At 58.5% G+C, this 18,133-nt stretch overlaps 1 protein-coding gene across 2 annotated transcripts; it reads left to right on the forward strand.

Moving 5' to 3' along the window:
* ZBTB47 (zinc finger and BTB domain containing 47) lies at positions 2,878–16,892 on the forward strand. 2 transcript variants are annotated; one of them, XM_021071707.1, is made up of 6 exons: positions 2,878–3,063; positions 7,427–8,974; positions 10,877–11,024; positions 12,310–12,425; positions 13,036–13,180; positions 13,428–16,892. In XM_021071707.1, the coding sequence occupies exons 2-6, from the start codon at positions 7,508–7,510 to the stop codon at positions 13,781–13,783; spliced, it is 2,232 nt and encodes a 743-aa protein (XP_020927366.1). In that variant the 5' UTR covers positions 2,878–3,063; positions 7,427–7,507; the 3' UTR covers positions 13,784–16,892. The 2 variants fall into 2 exon arrangements, with proteins under 2 accessions (XP_020927366.1, XP_003132183.1); XM_003132135.4 differs by lacking the exon at positions 2,878–3,063 and adding an exon at positions 3,662–3,870 and having other exon boundaries at positions 13,428–16,887.

Genomic DNA, 18,133 nt, shown 5'->3' on the forward strand with positions numbered 1-18,133 from the left:
TGAGACCACGTGAGAACCAGGGGTGTGATCCCCTTCTTTGGCCTAGAGATGAGTCAGCCTCCCAGAGGACCCATAGAGGATAGGGCTCTGGGATGGCACTGGGATTGCCAGTCTTGGGTTACCCAGGGCCTCCTGCAACTAAAATCTCTATCACCAGGCCAGATTCCCAGAGAAAGACCAAGAAGGATCCCACTGGCCTCAATTCCTCTGGCCCAATCATATTTTATTTTGAAGAAATAAAGGACCTCTATGAGCAATTATTCTATGGCACAGTCCTTAAGGTTTTAGGGCCTGAGCCACATTGCCTGGATTCAAGTTCTGCTCTGATACTTATACTTGGGTAACTAAATTAATTGACCTTTATAATTCAGCTCTTCATCTGAAAAACTGGTATACTGAGGACTCCTCTTAGGAGTGGTGAGGATTAAATTCTTAGAAGTAAGTATACATCAAAGTGTTTCAGGGACACTAGCCCCTGGGCTGCCTCCAGGAGGAGAATAATTGTCCATATGTTTCATGGGGAAGGCTAGGCTTAATCACTAATGAGAGGCCCAGGGCTGCTTGAACCAACAGGGTGGGAGAGGATCTTAGAAGCCAAGGCCATGACGTTTGTGCTGTGGGAGGGAACTGGGAAACCTGCTGGTTTGAATTAGGTCCCCACCCACCCCCTGCAGCTGGAGCCTATTAGTGCTGAGCTCAGAACAGAAGCAAGCCCCACTCCAACCCCACAGCCAGAGACCTATGCTCCCCAATCCTGCAGGGCCCTGTGTTAGCATGTAGTAGAGATGTTGAACTTCCCTGCAACCCAACCAACCCCAGGCCACAATGTCCCTTTCTGTTTCCTGGCAGTGTCAACTCTGTTCTCCCCCATCACAGCTACACAACTCCATGCCCCCCTTGAGAAGGTTGGGCCTTGCACTACATGTGCATGCATGTGCTGCCCCAGTGCAGTTTGAGACTGTTCTTCCTCTCTGACATAGGATAGAAGTTTGGGGCTAGACGCTTAGGACAGTTGTGAGAAAACTCATGAGCTGGACTCTGGAGGCAGGAGCATGGCTTCACTGACCTTGCCAACACCCACCCCCAAGTGTCTGAGGATCATCCAGCCCTGCCCTTCATAAACTGGCTTGCCCTGGGGCATGCGAGTATGGCCTGGGATCCCCTTCCCCAATAATGGCCCCACCCTAACCCCTCCAGAAAGCCTGCCTTGACTAACTCTGAAGGGAAGCTCCAGTGGCATGGTCTTCTCCAAGGCTAAGAGAATGATTCTGCCTGTCTCCATGTGGCCATGCCTACCTGACAAGAATCTGGATTCTGCTGCACCAAATCACCCCCTTGTTCCCTGCAGAAATTTCACTCTTTTCTCTCCTGGCTTTTGCAGGTACTATTCTCTCTGCCTGGTGTACCCTTCCATGCCCTCTCCAATGCCCCTGCCCCGTCCTCTTTTGCTTTCAGTAAACGTGACTCAACTTTCAGTCTTCAGCTCTAGGCAGCCCCATTTGAGCCTATCGGACTGAGCTCTTCAGTGTTTTCCTGACAGGTTTCATTGATTCAAGTGCCAGTAGCCTCTCTCAGAGCTGGCTCTGCCCTAGGTCTCCTCTAGTAGATGGGCCATGGGCAGAGAAGCAAGAAGGGAACAGCTGGGGTCTTCAGGAAGACTAAGCCCCCCAATTCCCTCCCTTCTCACCCAGACTCCAGCCCCTCCTTTGGCTTGACCACTGCAACCAAGGCCAATCTCCCCCTACCTTGGTCACACTGGCCACACCCCCTGCCAAGCTTTGGCTAGGAAGTGGCCCCAGGAGTATCTGGTGCAGCCCTCTCTGCCAGGCTCTTTCCAGCCTGCCCTTTCCTTGGCTCATAATGCTGCTGTCTGGCTGTGTAATCTGTCCTGCTTTGCCTTCACTGTCCTTATCCAGCCAAGGGGTATGCAATTCCTTACCACCTTCCAGGCCTGTGCAAGGATCCACTGAGACAAATGAAGTGAATTCGGATGGAGGAAGAAGCAGAAGGCAGCCCTGAGGTGATGGGCTGGTCAGGCAAGCAGGTCACTCCAGCCTGGCCTCAGCCTGAGGCCTCCAGGAATTGAGCCAGCTGTCTCTGCAACAACCATGGCCCCAGAAGTATAGGCTATCTGCAGTGGCCATCTCTGGGGTCATGTCCCCATCTGTGCCCATTCCTCTCTTCCCCTCTCTTTTCACCAAATACTCTCCTCACCCTCTATCTGGCTATGTGTTTTCCTCCCCTTTCTCTTTGCACTCTTTGGCCACCACAATCTTTGTCTGTGAGATGTTTGCTCCCTGGCCCTGGGATGGCCCTGTCTTAAGGGCCTCCCATCTTGGACCCAGGACTGACATCAGACTACAGGATGGCTCCTGCCTGGGCTCTTGGCCTCTTCTCCATTTCCTCTCCTATCACCCAAACTAAATCACTCTGAACAGGCCCCAGAGTCCCTTCCCACTCTTGAGTAAGGTGGTATACCCAGGGGACACTGCTATAGCTGGGCATGGGTGGGTGTGTACGCACGAATGCACGTGAGGAAGGAGGAGTGAGGGATACTGTGTGGTAGTACCAGGATAGGGGCAATGTGAGAGAGACCAAAGATGAGGCAGCAGTCAGCTTGGAGTAGGGGCACAGAAAGGCATCTGAATGATGACATAGGCCACATGAGAGGCCCACAGAGGCCCCCTCTCCACAGTGGTGGCCCAGCCACCACCTGGATCCTGCCAGGCCCAGGGCCCTGTGGTCCCCACCCTGCTGCCTGCTTAGCCTGGCAGTGTTCCTTTGCAGCCTCCTGCCAGCACAGCCAGCCCCCTGCCCCCACTGGTGTCCATGCCAGAGCAGCATTCCGCAGGCCTGGCTGCATCTCCCCAGCAGAGACAGAGCAGGGAGGCCTCTCGGCAGCCATCAAGGCACAGGGCTTGGGGTACACGGTGGGCCTCTGGCCTTCACTCTGGTCTTGCCTTCTCAGGCACTAGCCCTGTCACCTTAAAGGATCTGCAGCTATGGTCTAGTTCTTGCATCTCCTGCCCTGGGCGGCCCTGTGCAGCCAGAGGTGGTCACCGGGTAGGTATGGGTCGACCAGAACCAAATCCTGGAGGCACAGGACAAAATGAACTTTGAGCTGCCCTGGGGTGGGGGTGGGGTAAGGTGCCAGGCTATTTGGAGATCCTAGACTCAACCTCAGGTCAGAGCAGCCCAGGCCAAAGGGTGGGGGTGGTGACGTGGCTAGGATACTGGGTTCCGTTCCTCGTTCCTCAGTGTGAGGTTGCGCAGGGGAGCAGGTGTAAAAGCTTTTTCTGCAGCTGGTTGAGGGGCGGGAGTGCCCAGTTTCCCGATTTCAGGGCCGCCTCCTACTCCGACCCCGCCTCTGTGGCGCAGCTGGAGGGCACCGAGGTTAGACTCAGGGACGAACTTCCCAGCGGAAAGGGGTCTCAGCGCGGGAAAGTGAGGCCGGGTCTATCGGCTAGGATGGGAGAAACGGGGCCTGGCCAGGGCCCCTGGCAGCCCGAGGCGGGGCGGGCCGCAGCGGGACAGAGCGCACCACGCGTGTCCGCGGCCCCCGCCGGCACGCAGGGCGGCCTGGCCCTTTAAGCGTCCAGACGGCGGCCCCAGCTGACGCACGGGCTCCAATCCGCGCCCCGCGCCCCCCGCCCGCCGCGCCCGAGGCTCTGGGGCCGCAGCTGCTCGGCGGCTGGACTCGCCGCGGCCCTGCGCCTCAGCCCGCCCGGCCGCGCCCCCGGGGGCCATGGTCGCGGGGCCCTGCGCGGGGGCGGCCCCCAGCGCGGCGCTTCATGGAGCGGCCCCGGCCCGGCCGCCGGGGGCAGCGCGATCCCGCGGGGCCCTGTGAGCCCCCAGCGCCGCGGCACCATGGTACGCAAGGCCTTGCCTGTCCCCCCGCTTATCCGCCCACCTGCCCGCTCTGCCCTCCAGAGCGCACGGCTTTCCGGCTTGGGGTGGAGGGGCTGGAGAGATCTTCCCCCTCGCTGGGTCTCCCTGACCCCTTCTCTGGGTCCCTGTGGGCCGGGAATGCGGCGCTCTGGCGCGGCCTTCGGCGGGGAGGGGGTTAAATTCCTGGGGTGGGGGCCCTGGCGCGAGAGGCTGAGGTCCTGCTAGGCACGGGCGGAGGGGGGCGCTTCCCTGAGCCCGGGACGGCGCCGCCCTCGGACTGGGTGGGGGGGCGGGGGGAGGTCGGATTCCCGCCTGGGCCTTGGGCCACGTGGGCGCTGGAGCCGACCTGACTGGGGATTCGGGGCTCCTGGGCCAAGGTGGGGGTGGGGGGGCGGGGGGCTGCGCCTGCAGCTCTGTCCAAATTCCTGTGTGACCTTGGGCCAGTCCTCCACCCTCTCTGGGCCTGTTTCTCCAGAAAGGACTGGTGTACTTGAATGCAGTGGAGGCTGGCATAGACTCCCTAAAAGGAGGAGCCTGGAAATCATGAGCCTGTGCCCCCTTGCTCATTCTGGGCCCGCCCACTGCTGCCGGGAGATGGAAGGATTGACATGAGAGTAGGGGTTGCAGATGGACGCCCAGGTTTCATCCTGAGGCCTCCAGGGAGACACTGGAACAGGGTAGGGAGCTGGTGGTATCATGACAATGAGGCAGGGGCCCTTTAGGAGTAGAAGGCTGTGACTCTGGTGAGCAGCCTCAGCAGGTGTCCCTGGCACCTGGCTTCCCCCAGCCTGGCTTGGGGGTAGGGTTTGAAGGCATGAAGTGCCCTGGCAGTAGAAGTGCTTGACCACTCCCCTGGACTTGTATCTTAGCTGGGCTGGCCTGGGCTTAAGGGTGGGGTGTGTGGCTGCAGCTGGTATAGTCAGATGGGGAGGGGCATCTGCAGCTTCAGGGAATGGGCATTTCTGGCTGGAGAGTCAGACACAGCTGGTGGGCCCTGTGTGGGAGGTACTAGGTTAGAGGGTAACCAATCAGTGCCCTGCTGAAGGGCTGGCAGTTGTGGATTCAGGCAGCATCTATATGCCCGGCCAAGGAAGTCCAGTCAGGGTGCCTGGTTGTGAGGTTCTCAGGCCCCTCAAGGGCCAAGGATGGTGCTAGTTTGGCAGAAGGGATTGCCTTAGAAATAGAAACTTTGGGACAGCAATACCCCCCAGGCTAGCCCCTCTTCCTCTGCTGAGGCCAGAGGGGTCCTCACTGGATCCTGGGACCACAACTGCACACAGGAAATGTCAAGCACTACCCTTACCCCATGGCAGACAGGCACTGGAGGGCTCTCCGTAAAAGGGGAGCAGTGGAACAAAAGCCCTGTGGCCTGTGGTGGGCACCCTACAACAGGCCTGACATTGACCAGCCCTTATTCCAAGCCACTTGCCTGCCACTGTCTGGCCCCTGGAGGCCCTGAGGGGCCCCTGTTGCAAATCCCAAGTTGCACCCTGACCCCTCACTGAGGTGTAGGTGGCAGCAGCTCTGGGAAGGAGGGTGCAGGTCTCTGGAAGTGGTTATGGGGTCTGGGGAAGCACATCTGGTCCCTTGGTTGGGAGGGTCCCCAGATGCCTTGTCCTGCTTTTTAAGTCATTAAAGGCCAAGAAATACTTCCACGTGGAATGATGTCTTATCCAGCATGGATGGTATTAGTCCAGTGGAGCTAAAAGGACAGGGGCTCTGCTACTGCTCACTATGGGACTCTCCCATTTTGAGCCTCAGTTTCCCTGTCTGTGTAATAGGATTTGGTCCCAGAAGATGAATCAGAATGAGTCAGAGGATGGAGATGGGAAGGGCTTGGCACCTTATCTGCATTAGATTGGCCAGGCCTGGATGGGCTAGCAGCCCTGAAGCAGAAGAGCAGATGGGTAGCTTCTTGGCTAGGGGGGAGGATGTGTGCAGAGAGAACTTAAGAGAGATAGTGGTAAGAGAGAGGGCATGAGGTTGGTGCTGCCCTAGGCTGCTGGGTGTGGAGGGTAGAGCCCAGGGCAGGTCTAGCAGCAGGTTGCCCCTGGTGGCTCCCTGGAGCTCATCCAGAGGCCCAGGGCAGATCCTCCTTCAGGTGACTGAGAAGTTGAACACCCCTCAACCGCTACCCAGTCTGGAAAGACTAGCATGAAGGGAAGGTGTGGGCTGTGGATAGATAGGCTGGCGTTTCAAACCAGGGTTTCTAGGAAGGTGCCTGGGGTAAGGGAACTGATGGCTTTGCAGTGAGGCAAGGTACCCTCAAGTGTAGGAAGCTCTGACTCTGCTGGACAGGGCCTGAGGAGGGCCAGAACCTGGAACCTGTGGGTTATCATTAATTGAACATCTACTGTGGGCTGGACCCATGCAGAGGGCCGGGCAGCCTGTCTGTCTATGCTGCCTGCCTTTTAGGGAAGCTGCTGTGTGGGACCAGGAATAATTAAGCCAGCCCTTATTCTAGGCAATTCACAGGTTCTAGATGTGGCCCAAGGGTCTAATGGTCTGATCCATCAGATTCCAGGGCCTCCCTGAGGCTCTAGAAGCCCCTAGTGGTGTGACCTCCAAGATGAGGCCACCTCAGAGCCTCTGGGCATGGACTACACCTGATCTGGGGTCCGGGGCCCTAGAGGGCAAAGGGTTTGGGGCAGGCTTGGGTAATTTCTGTCTCCAGGCATGGTAGACAGGTACCACAGCTGTGTCCTTTGCTCCCACAAAACCTTTATGTGAGGGGGAGCCACCGGCTACCAGGCCTGAGGCCACAGGCAACAGCCTGGCCCAAGCTCTGGCCAAAGATGAAGGAGCTGGCTAGACCTCACTAACCTCCTTCAATAGGGCAACAGGACCAGGGTGGGGAGAATCTAGGCCTTGGCCCAGGATTTCTTCCCAAAAGTTTTTATCTCTGCATGGCCTCAGGCCCTGGCCTTGAGGCCTGCTGTGGGTGAGGTGAGGGGTTCCCTCAGGTGCTAACCCAGGGGTGTAGTGCCCAGAGGCAGATCAGTGAGCCAGTGAGCCTGACTTCTGCTCTTAAGGTGTCTGGGGTTGGGCAGGCTTGGTTTTATTTGTATGTGAGTGAGTATGGGGGACAAAATTCATGGAGCCTAGGACATGCTGAAAGGATACCTCTGGGGGATGCTTCTTGGGGGACAACCCGGTCCTGGTTTGCTGGGGTCAGCCCTGGTTTTAGCAACTCAGGAAAGTTCAGCATCTTGGGAAACCCCCAGGTTCCTGGTCCACCTGGACAATTGGTCACCCTTGTCCCTTTCTCTTCCCCTTTCCCCTTCCCTTCCCGGGATGACTTCTTCCATTTCCCAGTGGAAGAGCTGGAGGCTAAGAAAAGTTAACCACTTTCTGATCTGTGGCCTCAGAAAGTCACGACCAGAATTTGAGCTCTGAGGGACATTGAACTCGGGCTTGAATCCCAGTTTCCTCTTGTCCTTGCTTCGGCTTTGGCTCCTCTGTTATGGGGAGCCAGAAGTGATGGGGTGGACCGCCTCCTGGATGGCTTTGACCTGACCCTGTGCCCTCTGCCCCTCAGTTGCTGGTTGAGAAGACGACGGACTCACCAGCGGCCGAGTTCTCGCTGGTGGAGGACGTGGCGCTGCACTTTGCCTGCTTGATGGGCCGCCTGAACGAGCAGCGCCTCTTCCAGCCCGACCTGTGTGACGTGGATCTGGTGCTGGTGCCCCAGCGTAGTGTCTTCCCAGCACACAAGGGCGTGCTGGCCGCCTACAGCCAGTTCTTCCACTCGCTCTTCACCCAGAACAAGCAGCTGCAGCGTGTGGAGCTGTCCCTGGAGGCTCTGGCCCCCGGCGGTCTGCAGCAGATCCTCAACTTCATCTACACATCCAAGCTGCTGGTCAACGCAGCCAACGTCCACGAGGTGCTCAGTGCTGCCTCGCTGCTGCAGATGGCTGACATCGCTGCATCCTGCCAGGAGCTGCTGGACGCCCGCTCCCTTGGGCCCCCAGGCCCTGGTGCCGTGGCCCTCGCCCAGCCAGCCACCAGCTGCACCCCGGCCGCGCCGCCCTACTACTGCGACATCAAGCAGGAGGCGGATGCCCCAGGCCTGCCCAAGATCTATGCCCGTGAGGGCCCTGACCCCTACTCAGTGCGTGTTGAGGACGGAGCTGGGGCCACAGGTGGTACGGTGCCTGCCACCATTGGGCCAGCTCAGCCCTTCTTCAAGGAGGAGAAGGAGGGTGGCGTTGAGGAGGCTGGTGGGCCCCCAGCCAGCTTGTGCAAGCTGGAGGGTGGGGAGGAGCTAGAGGAAGAGCTTGGGGATTCTGGCACCTACAGTCGCCGGGAGCAGTCTCAGATCATCGTGGAGGTGAACCTCAACAACCAGACACTGCATGTGTCCACAGGGCCTGAGGGGAAGCCAGGCACTGCCACGGGCCCGGCCACCATGGTGCTGGGCCGGGAGGATGGGCTGCAGAGACACTCAGAGGATGAGGAGGATGACGAGGAAGAGGAGGAGGAAGAGGAGGAAGAGGAGGGTGGTGGCAGTGGAGGGGAGGAGGAAGAAGAGGAGGAGGGTGGCAGTCAAGGAGAGGAGGACGACGATGAAGAGGAGGAAGGGCACAGCGAGCAGGAGGAGGAAGAGGAGGAGGAGGAGGAAGGGCACAGTGAGCAGGACCAGGAGAGCTCAGAGGAGGAAGAGGAGGAGGATGAGGAGGACGGGGAGGCGGGGGGCAGGCAGGGGCCTGGCCGCCGAAGCAGCCGGGTGGACCCACCTCCTCACAGTCGCATGGCAACTCGGTCTGCCCGGCGCCGGGGCCCCCCTGAGCCTGAGGAGGCCGAGCGGCGGGGTGGGAAGCGGCCAAAACCTCCTACAGGAGTGGTTCCTACGCCAGCCCGAGGGCCACAGGCCACTGATGGGCTGGGGGCCAAGGTGAAACTGGAGGAGAAGCAGCACCACCCATGCCAGAAGTGCCCACGAGTTTTCAACAACCGCTGGTACCTGGAGAAGCACATGAACGTGACCCACAGCCGCATGCAGATCTGTGACCAGTGCGGCAAGCGCTTCCTGCTGGAGAGTGAGCTGCTTTTGCACCGGCAGACAGACTGCGAGCGCAACATCCAGGTGGGCCTCTGGGAGAGCTCACAGGGCTGACAGGGCAGGACTGGGTGGAGGCCACACAGCCATCTGGCTGGGCAGGCTGGAACTGGGCTCTGGGCACCCAGTGTGCTGCTGCCTGCCTTGCCCACACAATGCAGAAACCAGGCTTAGTCCTTCAGATAAGAGGGACCAGCCTAGGCCCAAGAGTGAGCCAAGACAGCCAGACCCAGGTTCTCAGGGTGGTAAGAGCTCAGGGGATAACATCAGAGAGAGCTTCCTGGAGGAGGATAGCCTGGACTTTGGCTCTTGGAGAGATGTTCAGATAGGATTAGAACAAACAGTACCCTTGTCCAGAGAGGCAGAGGGAGGTGTGGACTTGGGAGAATGAGAGAGGAGAGCTCATCTGAGCACATGAGGCTGGGGGACAGCCAGCTCTGAGGAGTTTTAGTATGTCCTTGGGCTGCGCAAGGCCAGCAGGACCACTGTGTGTAGATTTCACAGATTATGCACCACCCAAAAGCACAGATGAGGGGAGGAGGGGTTTGCCCAAAGGGGGGCGCCATTTCCCACTTGCTGCAAAGGCTGAATGGAGCAGGGGGCAGCCAGGCAGAAGGAAACCCCTGCATGCAGCTCTTTGGAGGTGGTAGCTGGCCTGGGCCTGGAGAAGAGGGCCTGGATGAGCAGTTTGGGAAGTGCAGGGGCTGCTGGGGCCTAGCTGGAAAGAGAGGCTGACCGCCAAGCCTTGGGCCAGCCTGAGTTTCAGCCAGCCTGGCCTTTCAGGATACAGGCAGCACAGGCCAGTCTGGTTTTTGCCTTTTCTGGCTGGGAGTGAGGCTGGGGGGCAGTAGGTAGGCGGGTGCTAATTGCCTGAACTAATTGTTAATTGCAGTGCCCTGTGGAGAAAGCATTACCTGGGGGTTACCTGGACTCCTGCCCCGCCCAGTACACACGCTCCCACGTGCCTGCCTGCTGGGTTGCCTTTTTTTGTTTTTTGTCTTTTTAGGGTCATACCCATGGCTTATGGAGGTTCCCAGGCTAGGGGTCCAATCAGAGCTGTAGCTGCCAGTGTACACTACAGCCACAGCATTTTTTTCAGATCCTAGCTGCATCTGTGACCTGCTACAGCTCACAGCAGTGCTAGATCTTTAACCCTTGTCCTCATGGATGCTAGTTGGGTTCATTAACTGCTGAGCCATGACGGGAACTCCCCCGGGTTGCCCTTTGACTCTCCACCTGCACACACCTGAGCTTCCCTCCTGAAGGGGAAAGATGCTTGTACCTCTTCCACCCTGGGCACCTTTGACCTAGTTTTTACCCAAGCCCTGGCCTGCTATGGGGATGGACAGGACAAGGGCCCAGAAGAGGAGGGGAATGTGGCCAAGGTTCCCACCACCCTCTATTGCCTGAGAGGCCCTAGTACCTCCTGCAGTCCCCCATAGCCAGCCCTTTGTAACCCACCTCCTTGGGGATCTCCATGGTGTCAGGGCATGGGTCCCAGCAGAGGGAGGCAGCAGAGATAAAGCCCCAGCTCTGCCAGGAAGTGTTATGTGAGGGGCTCCTCCATGCACCATGTAGCCTCCTCACCCTCTGTGACCTTTCAGCTACTTATTTGTCTCCCCTCTATAGAAAGATACCTTGTTGAAATGAGCACAAAGAAGGGACTTCCTAGGAGAGGTGGCCCCTCACCCTGGTGAGTGCAGCATAAGGGAAAGCCCCAGACTGCAGCCCTAGGTCCGTGGGTAGGTTAGGTTTGTAGGTGTTTAGGGAGTTACCCAACTCTCAGAAAAGCACATCTGGCTGGCCCTTGGATTGTCAAGGCCTCTCCCTAGCACAGTCCAGGTGGGGAACTGAGGTCCAGCGAGGGGCAGCAACTTATCCTAGGTCACATGGTCGTGACACAGGTTCTAAAGTCCTTTCACCCCACAGTGTGTGACATGCGGCAAAGCTTTTAAGAAGCTCTGGTCCCTCCATGAGCACAACAAGATTGTGCATGGCTACGCAGAAAAGAAGTTCTCCTGTGAGATTTGTGAGAAGAAGTTCTACACCATGGCTCACGTGCGCAAGCACATGGTCGGTAAGTCTAGGCTAGTGAGGGATGGAGCCTGAGGTCTGAGCTGGGCCAGCTGCTAGGTGTGCTGGGACTCATTTCACATCTAAGGGCAATGCGAAGGAGTCAGAAGACCCCTCGTAGCAGAGAGGCCTGGGGAGGCTGGTCGCAGTGGCAAGATGTGTCCTGAACAGGCTCTTGGAACCAGGGCTACCACATACAGTTGGGCAGGTTGCACATGGCACAAGGGCTTCTGGACAAGGTGGCAAGTGGGGACCAGACTCCAGCTGGCACACTGCTAACCAGGCTGTGCCTCTTGGCATGGGGCTGTGTCCACCAGGGAAAGGAGCACCTTTTCCTAAATTACACAGAATGCCATATGGGCTAACACAGGCCCTGTCTTGGTTTGAGGACAGTTGTGCCTCGGACAGAGCTTCAGACTTCTCTGAATGTAACCCTCCCCGACCTGGACACAGTAAGGAGTCCCCCAATTGTGCGTCGGGCCATTGGGCATGGCTGTCCTTCTCCTGCAGGGGGACCTGGCTGGGAATCTATTGTCCAGGTGGCCCTCCCTTTGCTTGGGGCCTGGAGCTGAAGGGAAGGATAGCCAAGGCGGGAAGTGGGCCCTGGCCAGGCTTTACCCTTTTTTTTACCAGACAGTGCAAGAGGCCTCCAGCATGAACTGACTGAGAGCTGGGACCCTAGGGTCTAGTTCTCTGCCAGAGCATGCTGAGTAACCAGGATGGTCCTTCCTGGGTTTGGATTCCCCAGCTCTGAACTCTGAGGGGGGCAGTCCCTGTCTTCGATTGCTTCCTCCCAGATTTTCCTTGGAGTTTGTTCTGAGGGAGCACAGGTAACTCCCTCTAGATGGCATGGGACCCTCGGCTGAGGCCTTTATAGGCACCATCCTCTGTAGAGCCCAGCCATCCTGGAGTCTCAAGACGCTCTAGCCTCTTTTTATAGAAGAGGATGCTGAGGCATATAGTGGCTTAGTCAGGATTTGAGCCAAGGCCAGTCTGACTCGGAATCCTCCAATCATTCCCCAAAACTTTGGGAGTGAGTTGGCCTTGGCTGTTCCCTTGGCCAGAGGCTAAAGAACCATGAGGACCTTCATGCTTGTGTGCGCAGGCAGAGACACCTAGCCTGGAGGGAAAGGGCTTTGCCTGGGGGGTCAGAGGCTATGGGGCAGGCTCCAGGGTACCTCAGGAGGTGGGATCTAGGCTCAATGTGGGGGGGTGTTCAGGCATGGGTCCCCTGGGAGGAGCCAGACGGGTACCCCCGAGATGTCATGGCCATGGTGCCTGCCCTGTAGCCCACACCAAGGATATGCCCTTCACCTGCGAGACCTGCGGGAAGTCCTTCAAACGCAGCATGTCTCTCAAGGTGCACTCACTGCAGCACTCCGGGGAGAAGCCGTTCAGATGTGAGGTGAGCTCCCTTCTCCTGCCCCAGGTGCCACCCTGGACAGGGCAGGGATCAGGGGCAGCAGCTGCTTAAAACCCAGGTGGGTAGGGAGACCGGAGTACAAGATGCAGGAAGAGAGGGGCCCCTCCTGATGTCTCTGGTCCCTGCCTCCCACTCCACCCTTACCTGTTGCCCACCTGCACCCCCGCAACCCCTAACCCAACCCCCGAACATTCAGGGTGGGAAGTCTGCATGGGCTGGAACTAGGGGGCAGGCCTTCTGGGGAGGTGGAGAGGGGAGCATCTTAGGCAGAGAGATCAGAGATGGAGTGCAGGTGGGGACAAGGAGGAAAGATGGAAGACCTTAAGCATGAGGGCTCCCTCCACTCTGGCCCTTTCCACTTCTTGACCCCCATTCCTGCCTGGGCCCGGTGTGCCCACGGCCTCTCCTCCTGTGCCCGTGCACTGCCCCACCCCAGGAGCACCTCGGCTGGCCTTTGCATCCACACCTCCTTGCCCAGGAGCCCCTCCCCATGTGCGTCCTTTCTGGGGTCCTGCCATCTCCGCCAGCATTTCCCTTTCTGAAGGGTATTCCCCCGCTCTGCCCCGAGCCTCACCCCACACCCCACCCTCAGAACTGCAATGAGCGCTTCCAGTACAAGTACCAGCTGCGGTCACACATGAGCATCCACATCGGCCACAAGCAGTTCATGTGCCAGTGGTGCGGCAAGGACTTCAACATGAAGCAGTACTTTGATGAGCACATGAAGACCCACACAGGTAGGGCTGCCCCATGGGGAGGAGCTCCATGCCAGGCCGGCCCCCTTCTCCTCTAGGAGGCTCAGTGCTGGCCTCCCTGCCTCCCAGAGTCGGGTGAGGCTGGTACAGAATGGCCCACGGTGGGGAGGATCCGAGAGTATCAGGGCCAGCCCCGCTGTGGTTCCGTGGGCACAGGGAGGCTGGCCCAGGGCCGGGGCGTGGCGGCCCCCTAACAACTCCCTGCCGCACATGACCGACCACCCCGCAGGGGAGAAGCCGTACATCTGCGAGATCTGCGGCAAGAGCTTCACCAGCCGACCCAACATGAAGCGGCACCGACGCACGCACACCGGGGAGAAGCCCTACCCCTGCGACGTGTGTGGCCAGCGCTTCCGCTTCTCCAACATGCTCAAGGCGCACAAGGAGAAGTGCTTCCGCGTCAGCCACCCCCTGGCCAGCGATGGTACCCCTGCGGCCCCAGGGCTGCCTCCCACTCAGCCCCAGGCTCTGCCCCTGCTGCCAGGGCTGCCCCAGACCCTCCCGCCCCCACCCCACCTGCCGCCCCCGCCCCCGCTCTTCCCTACCGCTGCCAGCCCCGGCGGGAGGCTGAATGCCAGCAATTAACTGCCTGCCTGCTGCATGGGCAGGGCCGGAGCCCTGTGCCCACCCCTCCGTGTCGTGGGGGCAACAACACCTCCAGAGGTGGTTGGACACGCTCTGCGGGAGCCCCCTGACCCTGGGGGCCGTGCAGGCTGGCAGCCCCCAGAACTGGCAGAGGACACCTCACTCCCAAGTGCCCCCTTTCAGTGACTCTTTGAAGCCTTTACTTTTTTTTTTTTTTTTTTTTTTTTGAAATGAAGGAAAAAGAAAAGAGGAAACTATTGGCATCACCCCCCTCCAGGTGATGGGGGTGCTGGAGGCTGCAGGTACAATGGGGAGAGGCCTGGGGAGCAGGTGTGACTGGTCACTCTGCTAAGGCCTGAGCCAGAGTGGGATGACCAGGCCCAGCCCAAGTCAACTTCAGCTGCTCATCCCCACCTCTCCCATGCCCCCTAACTTGCCCCTCATCCCAGAGGGTTTGGGGAGAAGTTGGGGTGCCAGCGGCCCCTTTTGAAGGAGTTGTGGACCCAGTATGAGTGCTGCCAGATATTGATCAAGGACTTGAGCCTGAATGCCAGGAATGCCTTGGGCAGGCACAGCGAGGTGTGAAGACCACAGATGCAGCTGTGCACTGTGGGGAGTGAGGCGGGCAGGGGCTGGACCCCAGGCGTTTGCTTTTCCCACTCACGACCCCGCTGGCAGGCGCAGGGATCCTCGACCTGCACCAGGCTGCACTGAAGGCTGGGTCCTGAAGAAAATGTCCCCAGAAACTGCTGGGCCTCAGGGTGTGTGAGTCAGGCCCCGGGTGGGCAGACGGGCTAGCTCCCACAGCACCAGCTCCCAGGGCTGTAGCTCAGGAGCCCCAGCAAATAGGTGGACCCCAGGGGCAGGACCCTAAAGAGGAGGCTTGGGCAAATGTTTTAAGGTTTCAAGGTGCTATCAGTGGGGCAGGAGGCGGGGTAGCTGTTCACAGACCGCCCAATCCCTCCACAGCTGTCCTTGCCATATCTCCCACACCAGAGATGTCTGTGTCCGTCTCTGCTCCCTGAAGGCAGCACAGGCCTCATCTGCTCCCTGGGCCTGGCCACAACCCACCCCTGGCTGGTGTCCACTTTCCTTGTCTCTCCTGGGCCTCTGTGCTCATGGTTAGGGCAAGGAGCCCACATGATCAGGCCCTGGGGGGCAGAGTCAGAGGTACTGGGGGAACGCCAGCCTGTGCCCAACGCTTGCCCCCACAAGGCCAGCACTAACAGGACAGCCCTTTTTGTTGTCATTTAACATCTTTATTCCTGCCTTTAAAATGGGGAGGAAGGTTCCATAAGCTACATGTTCCCTAGTTAAGCTCTTTCCTATTGTGTTTATACAGTTTTGTTTGTTATACTCTTTGCACCTTAAACCCCCACAACTACCCCCACAACCACCACCTTCCCAACATGGCTGGAGTGGGAAGAGGCCTGAGCCCAGTGGGGGCCTGGGGCGGGGGGAACTGGCCTCATCAGCCCAAGGGCTGAGGGGGTTGGAATGCCTCTGACCTCCTTGTGAGGCCCAGGGTGCTGGGGCAGGGGACAGGGGACATTTTAATCATCAATAAACGAAGCACTTTATTCTGTACAGATGTGGGCAGGCCCAAGGAGCCCGAGTGATTTGAGAATTTAGAATCCAAGCCACACAACCCAGATTGTTCTCTGGGCCCTGAGGGGGCAATGCCCTGGCCTGGTTGAGTTTGGGGCTACAGCAGGAACAGTGCAAGCCAGAGCCTATGGACGCACCCTCCTGCGTCCTCTGGGGAGAAAAAGTGGGCTCTTCCCCAAGAGAGGAAAGCTCCCTGTCTGGCTCCCAGCTCTGCGGCTCCCTTACCCCAAGGCTGGGGGTTCCGGCCTCTTCTGGGTTCAGGGCTGTACCTCTCAGGCTCCTGCTTTGCGGTAGCTCTTTCCCTTTCCTGCACCCCTTGATTGCTGGGCTTCCATGACGTCCTCAGGGTCTCCCCTCCCTGTTTCCCCCTCCCCCTTGCTATTTCTAACCTCTGGTCCCAGTGCCTGGCAGCTCTTCAGAGCTGGCCCCTGTTTTCCTAAGAAAGGTTTGATCTTCCCAAACTGTAGGCTGTAGGCTGGGACTCCCATGGGTTTCCCACCCCCTGTCACTGACACCAGGGTCTCCTTTAGGGGCTGGTGGCCCTGTCAACCTGCTAGTCTGACCACAACCATAGTGAGCCTGGGAGGGCCTGGCCAGGCTGGGCTGCTGGTCCCTGAGGCTGGACTTTTGATAAGCAGAGGCTAGAAATGGGCGTGGGGGAGTTGGTGGGAGACCCGGTCCCAGGGCTTGGGTCTCCTGTTTTTGTGCACTTCCCTCTGAAGGCATAAGAGGAGTCCAGACAGCAGGCTGGTCACTGGTCAAATGGTCGTTGTAGGTGGGCACAGCTAACCCCTCTCCTGGGAGGCCCCTGTCCCAGTGGGTACAAGTGTCCTGTGTCCCTGGTGCTAAATGCTCTCTTCCCCTTGGGCAGTGTTGGTGAGAGCTCTTTTCTAGCCAGACCACAAGAGTCTGAAGCAATAATGGAACCTCAGCAGTGCCAGTATGGATAGGGGTTCTTGTTTTACCAGCTTTTGCATTACCTTTTTAATTTTTAAAACAAATTAACAAGCACCTGGATAATGGAGTGAGGGGACTGGGGCATCATACCCAATTCCCGGGGGTAGTGGTGGGGAGGGGGCTTGGGGTCATCACCTCCCACTGGAGATCTGCCCAGGGGTCCCTCTGTCCAGCTGGACTTCTCAGCCATTTGGCCAAGACCTCAAGTTTGGAACCTGGGCCTGCCCCCTCCCAACTCCCCTTGCACTCCCTGGTCTTGGGCCAGCTGAGGGTGAATGGCTAGAAAGATGAGGTGGGCCTTAAGCCCCTTGGCCACAGTTCTGGGAACCGGGGCTGGGGGGCAGGGCCTGAGCCGCTGACCCTGATGCATGCCACCATAGCCGCCACAGCATGGGCTCAGCAGTGGCAGAACGGCTGTGCCCAGGCATGTGGACCCTTAATGTCTGGTCCTATGTGGCCACCCCACAGCCCCAGAGTGCGTGGGGGACAGCAGGAGGGCGAGGAGAAGAGCGAAGGGGAATAAAGACAGTACAACTGTCCCTTGGCCCAGCCTCTTCTTTACATGTTGCCATCCTGACGATTGGCTGAAAAGACTTGGACCAGAGCAAGGGCAGCGTGGAACCCAACCCTTCGGCGGCAGACCGCATGGACATCTGGGCCCTGAGCATCTGCAGACCCCATCTTCCTCCCTTGAGGGCAGCCTGGGCTCCTGGGGGACAGCCAGTCAGGAGCTGAGTTCTAAAGGAGCCAGATGTCAGTGCCCAGGAGGACATCTCAGATGGAAAACAGGTAGCAGCCTCCAAGGGAGGAGCGGCTCTCCCCAGGGACCCCTGAGTTATTTCACTGGAGCACTGACTCTGCTGGATAGAACTCTAGGCTGTGGGGACGGGGTGAATGAGGTTCCATGTATGTGGCATGTGGTCCTGGATACCTGGAGAGGGGACTGGTGGGTGGATTCACTGGCCAGAGAGGAGATGGGGGGCCCCAGAATATGGACATCGCCTTCCACACAGCCCCACTCCTCTGAAGGGAAGAGGGGCTCACCTCAAAAGGAAGCTCACTGACAGGCCTGTGGGCATGGCTGCTCCCCCAGTGCCATGTAGGGATTCCTCTTCTCTCTCTTCCCACTCTTCTACCCCTCTGCCTGTTTGCTGCCTCTCCTCGCATCTTCTTCCCTTTAGCCCCTCCTGCCTCCCTCATTCTCACAGTATTTCTATCTTCACTCTCCAGAGAGTCTTGGGCACGTGTCACATCAGGGAGTGACAGAGGGACTGGGAGGCAGAGGCCACTGGGTGGCTGGTGGGCACCACTGCTAGACCACCTACTCTTCCCCCAGTTTTGCTTTCTGGGACCAAACAGCTCACTAACACCTGATGTCTCGGAGCCCAGGTCAGAGCAGCACCAGCCTGCTGGAGAAAGCTGGGCTTTTGTTTCTTTTAAAGCACAATGGATGTCAGTGAGATGGAGGAAGGGAGACAGCCCTGGCTTAGCAGTACCCTTGCGGCTGCCCCCCGATGATGTGACTTTCTAGAGCTGTGACTGGTGAACAAGTCAGAAGCTGTGTTCTGCTTCAGTAACATACTACCTCCAAACCTCAGAGGCTTCGGCCACTCTCCATGTGGTGACTCAGAATTCCAGGCTGCTTTGATCTCCTGGCACCTCTCTATTGACAGAAATTCTCTCAGTGACTGCAGCTCTCATGTATTGGGAACACTATAGTCCCTCCTCATCCCGCAGCCTTCTGCAGTGGCTGAGGACACAAGGAAACAGAGACTCAGCGAGGTA

The sequence above is a fragment of the Sus scrofa genome, chromosome 13, assembly GCF_000003025.6.
Source record: "Sus scrofa isolate TJ Tabasco breed Duroc chromosome 13, Sscrofa11.1, whole genome shotgun sequence".
In the NCBI taxonomy this organism is placed as follows: domain Eukaryota; kingdom Metazoa; phylum Chordata; class Mammalia; order Artiodactyla; family Suidae; genus Sus; species Sus scrofa.